Source organism: Anneissia japonica, unplaced genomic scaffold (genome assembly GCF_011630105.1).
Source record: "Anneissia japonica isolate Jap-2015-1 unplaced genomic scaffold, ASM1163010v1 scaffold1606_len605190_cov180, whole genome shotgun sequence".
In the NCBI taxonomy this organism is placed as follows: domain Eukaryota; kingdom Metazoa; phylum Echinodermata; class Crinoidea; order Comatulida; family Comatulidae; genus Anneissia; species Anneissia japonica.
Window position 1 is genome coordinate 585,819 of NW_022749369.1, and position 11,225 is coordinate 597,043.

The 11,225-nt window shown below is 33.8% G+C and overlaps 1 protein-coding gene across 2 annotated transcripts in view; it reads left to right on the forward strand.

Annotated features, from left to right (window-relative positions):
* The window catches only part of LOC117121075 (dynamin-1-like), a 24,621-nt gene that overhangs the window by 9,632 nt on the left and 3,764 nt on the right, over window positions 1-11,225 (forward strand). The window contains exons 4-16 of one of the 2 annotated variants that reach the window (XM_033266173.1): window positions 956-1,159; window positions 1,328-1,426; window positions 1,725-1,885; window positions 2,409-2,551; window positions 2,963-3,166; window positions 3,999-4,137; window positions 4,758-4,915; window positions 6,042-6,111; window positions 8,961-9,074; window positions 9,351-9,460; window positions 9,991-10,135; window positions 10,552-10,698; window positions 10,892-11,124. In XM_033266173.1, coding sequence (XP_033122064.1) covers window positions 956-1,159; window positions 1,328-1,426; window positions 1,725-1,885; window positions 2,409-2,551; window positions 2,963-3,166; window positions 3,999-4,137; window positions 4,758-4,915; window positions 6,042-6,111; window positions 8,961-9,074; window positions 9,351-9,460; window positions 9,991-10,135; window positions 10,552-10,698; window positions 10,892-11,124 — 1,927 coding nt within the window. Of the gene's footprint in view, window positions 1-955; window positions 1,160-1,327; window positions 1,427-1,724; window positions 1,886-2,408; window positions 2,552-2,962; window positions 3,167-3,998; window positions 4,138-4,757; window positions 4,916-5,444; window positions 5,500-6,041; window positions 6,112-8,960; window positions 9,075-9,350; window positions 9,461-9,990; window positions 10,136-10,551; window positions 10,699-10,891; window positions 11,125-11,225 lie in introns of both variants that reach the window. The other variant, XM_033266174.1, reaches the window with a different exon arrangement.

Sequence of the window (11,225 nt, forward strand, 5' to 3'; positions counted from 1 at the left end):
GTTTACTTCCCTCATGGTATGTACACATGTTCACACCATGGTTTACTTCCCTTATGGTATGTACACATGTTCACACCATGGTTTACTTCCCTTATGGTATGTACACATGTTCACACCATGGTTTACTTCCCTTATGGTATGTACTGTACACATGTTCACACCATGGTTTACTTCCCTCATGGTATGTACACATGTTCACACCATGGTTTACTTCCCTCATGGTATGTACTGTACACATGTTCACACCATGGTTTACTTCCCTCATGGTATGTACACATGTTCACACCATGGTTTACTTCCCTCATGGTATGTACACATGTTCACACTATATACTTCCTTATGGTATGTACACATGTTCACACCCTGGTTTATTCCCCTTATGGCACAGACACATCATGTTCACACCTTTTTTGTCTTCCTTTTATGGCATGTACACATCATGTTCACACCATGGTTTTCTTCCCTTATGGTATGTACTATACACACCATGTTCACATTCCTCATGGTATGTAGGCCTACACATGTTCAGACCATCGTTTATTCCCCTTTGGCACAGTATATACACATCATGTTCAAACCATGGTTCCTCTAGGATGGGTTTAGGTCAGATCTACTTTGAATAAGACATTGACTTTTTGAATCTGTTCAAGCAAAGAGTATAGAACTTCAATTCCAACTTCAGAGTTTTGTTGAAACGTAGTCCTATCTCAAAAAGTACTATCACGAACTAGAGGGCATCCTTCAAAAGAACATCTATATTTGAATTCTAATAGTGCGCCCCCTATCTCGTGGTAGTATTTTTTTAACGTTTTCTTTCATTTATACAAAATCAGGGCAGTCGGACCTCTTGCAATTTTATAATCTTTGATTCTAGTATCAGGTTGTCATCGCCCATTATAAATCTTGTATTATTACAATTCTGAATTTAACTCTTGTTTCTTAAATTGTTTGTCAGTTTTGAATCTTACGTTGATTGATTTGCCGGGCATGACCAAAGTTCCAGTCGGAGATCAGCCAGCAGATATTGAAATGCAGATTCGTAATATGCTAATGGAGTTCATCACAAAAGAAAACACCTTAATCCTTGCAGTAACACCAGCAAATTCAGATCTTGCCAACTCGGATGCCCTCAAGATCGCTAAGGAGGTTGACCAATCAGGTGAGCTGTCATTTAAAAAGTTTGTTTTCAACCTTGCATTGCATACTGCCCTCACGTTACGTTGTTAAGATTATTCCCCCCTCCCCCCTTTATGATAGAGTGCAGGACATAGAAGTGGCATCTTCTGTTTTTTGTGGTAAAGATATTGTTTTTCTTTATGTTTATTAGGTGCTCGTACCATCGGTGTGATAACTAAACTTGATTTAATGGACGAAGGAACCGACGCCAGAGACATCCTAGAAAACCGACTGCTTCCACTAAGGAGAGGTAAATTCTCATCATTATTATGAATTGGCTTATACCGAAATGTGGTACTGTATTACACCAATCCTTGGGCCCTTTTTTACTGAATGTGGTACAAAATCTGGGGGGTTTTTTTGTTTAGGCTCAGTTGAAAAGTTGTTTTTTTGCACAGTTGTAATATAAAACTACATTGGTTGTTATTAATTCAACTGTAATTACCATATAACTTTATGTTTCATCAAATTCAGTAGTAGAGTTTGTATTGTATTTTATGGATAAACAGATAAATAATTTATTTGATTCTTTGTGTTTTGTGACACAGGCTACATAGGTGTTGTAAACAGAAGTCAAAAAGATATTGAAGGCAGGAAGGACATCAAAGCTGCTTTGGCTGCTGAGAGGAAGTTTTTTCTAAGTCATGCATCATATAGGCACTTGGCAGATAAGATGGGCACTCCATATTTACAGAAAGTTTTGAACCAGGTAAGAAGACGTCTTGTTACACTTGCATGAACATAAGAGTGAGCATGGATAAATCTGATTAAACACACAATTATACTGTAAAAATCCAGCATTTCTAATGCTCCATCTATCTAGTGACCTATTCTGAGGCATAGTTATTTTAGTTTTTGAATATCTGCCTGGAAATTGTACTGGTAAATGTTTATTTTTTGGAAGATATTCTCAGTTTTTTAAAACTTTAACTTTGCATCAGCTATATGCAAATACAGAGTTTCCAAGAATCAATGTAACATTAAAAAAACATGAAAAACAACACAGCAAAGAGTGTGACTAAGTTATCATAAAACAAAGACACAGTACAATTTTACATGTAAAACTCTATATTTAACCTTTAAAACTCCATATAAATCATAAAAAACTTAAGTAATATAAATATTGCATGAAAAAGCGTTTGAAAGTACTAATAATAATAAATATAAGGGCACTTTTTATGTCCTTAGTACCCATCATTCATAGAGATTTTATTTGTTTTTTTTTTATTCAGCAATTAACCAATCACATTCGAGACACTTTACCGCAACTACGGAGCAAGCTTCAGTCTCAACAGTTGTCACTGGAAAAAGATGTCGCAGAATATAAAAACATGAGTGCAGATGATCCAGCAAGAAAAACAAAAGCAATGTTACAGTAAGTACATCACAACAAAGAATCAAGAAATATGTGAATATAAATTTAAACCAGAAAATCTTTTCTTCCACTTTAATTTCCCAATGGTTAAATACATTCCACTCTTATTACATATGGTTTCAGAACTCTAGTCCCTCAGTTAAAATGATAAAATACTTTTAAGGTAGTGTCCTTTTATTATTGGTTTGTATTTTGGATAATATTAGAGTATTTATTCCTGTTTCAGAAACCATACATTTGTTCCTTTGTTCTCAATTTTTAAATGGATTGACTGATGTGATTGATGTGAATAAATTCTTTTGCATACCATATTATTTTTTTTATTTTTTTTTCATAATGTCTTGTAATATAATGATTCAGTGTGTGAGTTATTTCTATAATACATTGTTATTTTTCTTTTGTATTTTATAGAATGGTTCAGCAGTTTGGTACAAGCTTTGAGAAGATTATTGAAGGTTCTGGAGATAAAGTTGATACAAGTGAATTATCTGCTGGTGCAAAAATTAACCACATCTTCCATAAACGCTTCCCATTTGAAATTGCTAAGATGGAGTATGATGAGAAAGCATTGAGACGGGAAATTAGCATCACAATCAAGAATATTCATGGTGTCAAGTAAGATCATCATAGTTTTTTAACTTTTCAGTATTTTTTGATTTACATTAGCTGGTAGTCATAACAATATTTATAGGTTGCTAAGTCAGAAAAATCTGAATTATTGTACACTGCTTTAGCCCATACCCAAATTCTCTATGCCTATTAGGTTAAACAGCATTAAACAAATATGAGAAAAACCTTACATACAGTACCAATTTAGGTAATTATGGTGAATCGCTGCTAAATATTGTAGTATTAATACAAATACATTATGGTTTGAGGTAAAGTAGTGAATTCTACTTCCTGAGGTTTTGGATGATTGGGACTACCTCCCTCCATCCATCATCAAGGGACGTAGAATTCTCTGTGTTTCTAAAATAAAACCATGTTTTATTTTTCGTAGATAATAAACAGCAAACTGTCCATCTACATTAGGCATTTTTAACCGGTGAGCGTAAAATTACGCAGTTTACATTTTGTTCAATGGTGCGGTAGTTGATTTTGGGTAGCACTTTTTCCTCGCATACACTTATATTTGGGATGCGTATGGCAGTAGTAGAAACTACTGCACACCTTATCGAGTGGAATTGACCAATGAAGTGTTGTTATTACCTAATTAATATTTAAGAGGTATAGTAATTGATATTGATAAATGAGCAAGTAAAAGTTATAATTGATTTCTCCAGTTCTTGCTGATTTTATGATAGACAATTTATTCTTCAAAACATCAAATAAATTTTTCAGTGAGACACACATTTAAATAACGTAGTTTTTACGAGTTTACAGAATATATTTCCAAGTATTTTTCTACAACCTTGGTAAAATAGTAGCAAATGTCTTCTGTCCACAGAGTTGGTTTGTTTACTCCCGACATGGCCTTTGAAGCCATTACCAAGAAACAGATTAAAAGGTTAAAGGAGCCTGCCCTCAAATGTGTTGATATGGTAGTTACAGAGCTAAACAATGTTGTCAGGTCATGTGGAGAAAAGGTAAATTTGTTAAATATTGTTTAAATATTTATTGTAATGGACCCCCCTAGATGTAAATTGTAAGGATTTAGAGGGTTATCGCTGATACCACATGATATTATACATTTTTTTTTTCATATCGTTCTCAAATTGTTTATTGTATGGTATTGCAATAAATCAAATCAAATCAAATGTACATGTGTTTATATTGTTTTTCATTTTGTAGTGATTACAAATTGTTGATCTCCATATTAACTTACATCTGCATTATCGTTTTGGTTCATGAAAGAAAGATTTTAATTGATTTTTCTAAGTCTATTTATACTTGCATATCTATTAATTGTTTGAATATTTGGCGTGCACTAAACTTTTGAAATGATTGTGTTGCTAGTTCTACTCAGTTATGGTGCTTTCCCTGTGAATTGAAAGTTACAGTCTTTCTCTACTAATGGCTGTTGTATAGGGGAAACAATAATATCAAAGTAGCAGTGAATTAATGGAATGATCCATTTACCACAAGGATTGTCACTGCCGTATTAAGTCCTGGCCCAAATTTTCTAGTTACAGTATTTAACTAAAACCAATTTAGTTACTTTATTTTACATTTGTAATACAACATTCCTTCTTTTTGTTTAATTTAGATGGCACGCTACCCTAAGCTACGGGAAGAGACAGAACGCATTATAACAACACATGTGCGTGAGCGTGAACAGTGTACAAAGGAGAACGTGCTGTGTCTGTTGGATATTCAACTCTCCTACATGAACACAAACCATGAAGATTTCATTGGATTTGCTAAGTGTGTTTTATTGCTTACTCTGTTCTTTATGGTTAATATGTGTGTTGTTATATTACAAATGATAGTGCCTAATACTCATGACAATTTATGGAACCATTTTGCTATTATGTATATCTTGCATTACTTGGCAATTGAATACTATAATAATAGTATAGTATTATAATATTTTATTTGTATATCCCCCAATCCTTGCTCCACAATTTCACATACCTTATAAGTATTTCTGTCAACAACCTATGTTCACTATGCCTCATAATGAGACTTGGTGATAGAGAATCGAATGTCCCTAACAATTAGCTTTACTCGAGGGGGAAGGGGAGGTCACTCACATTTATATGCTGGAGGAATTATTATCAAAAGGGCACTAAATAACTGGCCTGAGAGTTCAACTGGTACAGTAACCAATTGGTAGCGTAACCAGATAGTACTTTTGAGTATGATTTCCTAAAAGAGGTCCCTTAAAACAGTTTCTTCTTCTAAAGTGATTATTCACTGAATAAAATAAAAATGAGTTAGTATGATTTTTCAGTGCACAGAGTAAGGCCAGTAGACGTCCAGGAGAGAAGAAGAGTGTTGGAAACCAGGTATAAATTGCATGATGTGGAGCATGTCGGCACTGTAATACTAATCTAATGTGCTTTTGAATAATGTGATTGGTTGAAAATAATTATGTTAAAGAATAAAGCAAAAAAAACTGTTAATCCTTTAATTCTGTTACTGTATCTTTACTACATGAAAATATATAATTGAGCAACATGAGCAGTGAGTTAACAGCAGCAATCATATACTGCTTACAGGACGGCCTGATGATATATATATATTTTAGAAAAATATTAAATTTAATACAAACAAATTAACATTAAGTACAATTAATTGAAATATTTATGTCTCATTCATTTGAAAATTCCTAAAAAATCCTAGGAATTACAGGCTGTTCAAAGAGTTACAGATTTCAGTTGTAGTTGCAAATAATAATAATAATTATTATTATTATTATTATTAACATTTCAAATATTTTCAACCAATCAAAACCAAAGGCATATTTTTCACAGGTGTGATACTCTTTAGTGCACTGCACTCTTTTATGTTTTTCTGTTATAATATCTTATTAACATGAACTGCATAGGGCTCAAGCGATTACAAAGAGGCCAACAGCAAAGCATGGTCTTCAAGCACCTCGCTCCTTGGCCACTCAGGTATCTACATTTTATTTGCTCTTTTACATAGTGATGAATATTCAATAAACATTTAGCCAAAAGAATTTACAACTGTAAAAACCCTTTATTTTTATGACCACATCAACACAACCTTGCCCTAACCAATGTTTCATTAAATTAACCTTAAAATATCCTTGAACAATGTTCTTTAACCCTATTTATTTTCACAATCAAAGATAAGTCATAGGACTTAAAAAAAATATAAATGATCATAATAATAAAAGGATTTACATTATATTGAACCATTGGCTAATAAAATAAAGCTGTACTGTATTGCTTGGTAAATTAATATTTCTTATTACTGTTGTAAATATTGTTTGGCTTGGTGTTGCCAAAGCATTGAAAATCCTGATTAAATTTCCTAGGATATAATAAAAGTATTATGAAGGAACAAATATTTGACTTCCTCTTGAATATTCATGAAGTAAGCAGCCTATAGATTGTGTTTTATCAGTACAAAACTATGTATGGAATAGCTATCTTTTCCATTCTACATACTTATTTTATGGTGCAACAGTAATAAAGTTGGCAAATTTTTATCTGACAGACCTTGTGGCATCGGTTGACACAAATCAAGTCTGTGGTTGGCTGAGACATATCACTACTAAAGTTGGTAGTGGTTTTTTTTTTTTTTTTTCTGTAATTTTTTTTTTTTTTTGTAATTATGTTTTATGCAATAATAATAGATAGTTGTATAATAATTGACTTTATTGCCTATTCCTCCTTAAACTTTCACAGAATGCTGGGGATAAAGGCAACTTGGTAAAATAATACATTCATGCTATTTGAAGCAATGTATTGAATATGCATGATAAAAAGATTGTTTTTGCTTATTTTTGCTTATACTTTGGTTTGCATATCCTGTACATTTGTGATTAGTATTAGGGTTGGTTTTCAGAATACATTCGGATTTTCTAGACATGCTTAAGTTAGGTAGGGTCAGATTTCTTACAAAGTGTAAGAATATTTGGAATATGTTTGAGTAGGACTTATCAATAAGATTTAGGTAGGACCATCCTTGGAAGTTTTTAATAGAGCTTTTCGCTTACAAAATGTGGACTTTTTTCTTCCTTTAATTATATCCTTGCCTTTATGGCCAAACCTGAATGTCTTTGTATTATTCACTAGTGTCGGAGCCAAAAAACAAGTTGTTTAAATTTATGTACATTACTTATTAGCACCATAAATCAAAAGTATTCTATATTCATTATCATCATCAACAAATTTAAGGTACATTATTTATTTTAACCATCCGTATTCATCGTTATCACCGTCACCGTCATCATCACCATCATTTTCACCATCATCATCACCAAATTTAGGTACAACTTATCATCATTATATTCAACTTAATTAAGTGTATTTCGTGAATACTTACCTGGATAAACTGACTAATTGCCTTTGTTCCCGAAACACCCCTTCAGATAAGATAAAATAGAACAGTCCTACCCAGGGAGCCACATAAGAGCTGTCTCCCTAACAATAGTCTTCAATCCCTAGAGATTCAGCTGATCATGGAGAGGGTAGGAATAGAGGGAGGGTTATCCAGGTAATTATCTCAGACATAGACTACCAACATCAAAATTGATTAGTGTAAGTTAGGTACATTTACCTATTATCAGTGGCAGATTTAGAGGGGGTATAAGCCCCATAATTCTTGTAAAATATAATCTTATCCTTACCTTGCTAATTAGTAAAATTCAATTAACTACGACCTATGATATGATGCTCTGTTAAAGTTAATAACTAATAAAATAAAAATAATAACTAATAAAATAATAATAATAATTGAGCCCGTGTAAGCACAGCTTGAGTGTTGTCAGTATTAACACTTATCTGTATGGGTGTGGCAAGTATGAGTACACAATACATATGAATGTGTTTACATGCGTTGACATAGATGTGCTAAATACAGCCACAAGGAGCAACATCATTTCATAGGTATGTCTTCGGCATTAATTGGTAAAGGTAAAGGTAGGAGAATAACCCATAACTTGCAGCGTCATTGTGCTGAATTGCGTATGGGCTTGGTCCGTGACTACCTAGCAGCCATAAAAGAGGTGCTTCTTGGTAGATACATGTTCACATCATTCCACAACGACAAGGGCTGAAATGAACCACAACATCGGGGTGAAAACCTACTCTTCCGAAAGATGCAAGGGGTTCTTTAAAGTGCAAATGAGCCAGATGTATACACTGGACCTCCATTTTAATTCCTTATCCAAGAAGACTTGGTTCTACCAACCGAATCATGGGGAGGAGCAGCTGGAACCAGCGCTGATGTTAAGGCTGTAGCTAGCAGCGCCCCTGCCTTACCGCTCGGCCACTCGACTCGCAGTACTGCTGTATATTCCTTATTTCCCAATGTACATGTTGAGATACTTGTACATTTTTATTGGTTCATGTTCAATAGCTAACTGGTATTTTCTTTCTTCTTGTGTTGTGCTATATCGGTTTTTTTACTAACATCCATTTTTATTTTTTTCTGATTTCCGAAGCTTTCTTTAAATTTACTCTGCTTTTACTTTTTAACCATAAGTTTAAGAAACATTTTTTAGAAAACATTTTTCGATATTATAAGAATTAAAATTATGTGTTTTTAATTTTCGTGTTTTCACTAACATTAACAATAATATTGTAGTTGAGAAAATGTTTAGGATAACATTTATCCATTAAATTATTTAAATACATTTAATAGATGTTAAATAGAAATATAAACAATAATGCTATTTTTCTGTGGTCAATAATTGTATAGAAATGACAGTGATAATATGAATATTGATGACCTATTTAGTACATTTACTTGTGAATGGTTGGTTTGTTTATAGGTTATTCGCAAAGGGTGGATCAGTTTGCATAACATCAGCTTCATGAAGGGCGGTGCACGCGATTACTGGTTCGTACTTACTGCTGAGAATGTCATGTGGTTCAAGGATGAAGAGGTAGGTCATGTGTCATATGAGTTAACATAATTTGTCTTTTAGCTCGAATTAACAATGTAAATATTCATGTTTTTATTTATTTATTGTATAGGACATCACAATTAAAGCTTTGCTAGTATTGCAGCCCTATGCAATTGTTGTTCAACATTATGTAAATGTTATTTAAGATAGTTTTTGTGCGAGACTAGAAAATAATTCCTTAAAGAGAAGAGGTATAATGGTAATTATAAACATTGGATCATGATTGTGGGGGTTTTTTTTTTTTTTTTCTTACAGGAGAAAGAAAAGAAATTTTACCTTCCACTGGACAATTTGAAGCTAAAAGATTTAGAACAGGGATTCATGTCAAAGAAGCATGCATTTGCCCTGTTCAATCCAGAACAAAGGTAATGTAATTCAATGATGTATTTTGAGATCTCCATTATTTTACTATTTATCTGTTAGTGATTTTGCTTTAATTCAACTTTAGATTTGCTTTCATATACTTCTATATTATGCCATCCTTTTACTGAAGTATGTTTGATTATTGAAATTAGCATTACCATTTTTTCTGTCTGTTATATGATGGGTAAGTGGTATGCCAGGGCAGGCTCCCTGTTAAAAACAAATGCTTAAATAGCGAAATGATGAGACAAACAAAACGAGGGCAGCAACTGACCTGAAGGTTGCAGTGGGCCACAGGAGTGTCTTGGTGTGAAAATCAGTAACCCTTTGTAAGAGGGAAACTGCTGACTTAAAAAAAAATTATGATGGTGATGTATAATTAAACATGTGAATTAAACTATTTAAGTATTCAGCACTTTCCATTTTTTTAATGATCACTTTGTGGTATATACTGTATCACCCTGACCTTATTTCAAAATGATAGCCTTCCAGTACTATACTTACAGTAACATAATTGCTTGGTTTCTACTAGGAATGTATATAAGGACTATAAGCAATTAGAACTGTCATGTGAGACCCAGGAGGAGGTTGACAGCTGGAAAGCATCATTCTTAAGAGCAGGTGTGTATCCAGAAACAACAAATGGTGATGAAAATAATGATGACCATTCCTCATCAGTAAGTACACGATTTGAATTACGCGGATAACTACTGGACGTGATGACTGTGTGCAATGGCAGTTACTCTAGTACTGCATAGTCCACGTGGGGAGTTGGCTCTGGAGGATCCTGGCTTGGATGTCGGCCTCTCGCAGCTGATTTTCCCGGATGCGATGGATCCTCTCTGCATTAGTTGTTGCGTCCAGTATATGTCAGCCTCTTTTTTATTACATTCTGTGCCGTAGCCTTTCATTTCTTATTTAATTTCTGTTTTTAATCATTGTGTTTTGATGAATGTCAATAAAGGAAAGTTGTAAAGTTATAATCATACTGTGTGAGACATTGTGATGTCAAATTCTATATTGTGATCTCATGATCTCATGCTCTGATATCTGATTTGCATATTTAAAAGTGTATTAATATTTCCGCCAACAGCAAATGAGTGTCATGGGTTCAATGGATCCTGTCCTGGAAAGACAGGTGGAAACTATCAGGAATTTAGTAGAATCTTATATGGCAATTGTCAGTAAACAGATCCGTGATCTCGTACCAAAAACACTTATGTTCCTTATGATCAATGATGTAAGTATTATTAGATTTCATATAGAGATGAATTATAATATAATAATGATAATAATAATAATAGTAGAAACCAGGCCTGGCCTAAAGGGCAATTTTATAGGATACCAATGTTATAGTTGGGAGCTTAAATTCTTGTTAGGGATAGGCCTGGTCAATCTATAATTTTTCTGATTCTGGTGTTCAATTACCCTAGACCAAGGAATTCATAACAGCAGAGCTACTGGCCCACTTGTATTCTTCTGGTGACCAGAACGGAATGATGGAAGAGTCTGCAGAGGAGGCTGAACGTAGAGAAGAGATGATCCGGATGTACCAAGCAACGAAAGAGGCACTGAAAATCATTGGTGATGTCAGTATAAAAACCATATCAACACCATTACCGCCGCCTGTCAAGAATGATGACCTCATTAAGCCATTCTCCAATGGGTGAGTACCTCTCTCAGAGCTTGTTGTTAGTCTTGAATTTTATTGCCATGTTGTCCATTCATTATACAGGGGCAGATTTAAGAGAGTGCCGGGGCCCGCCC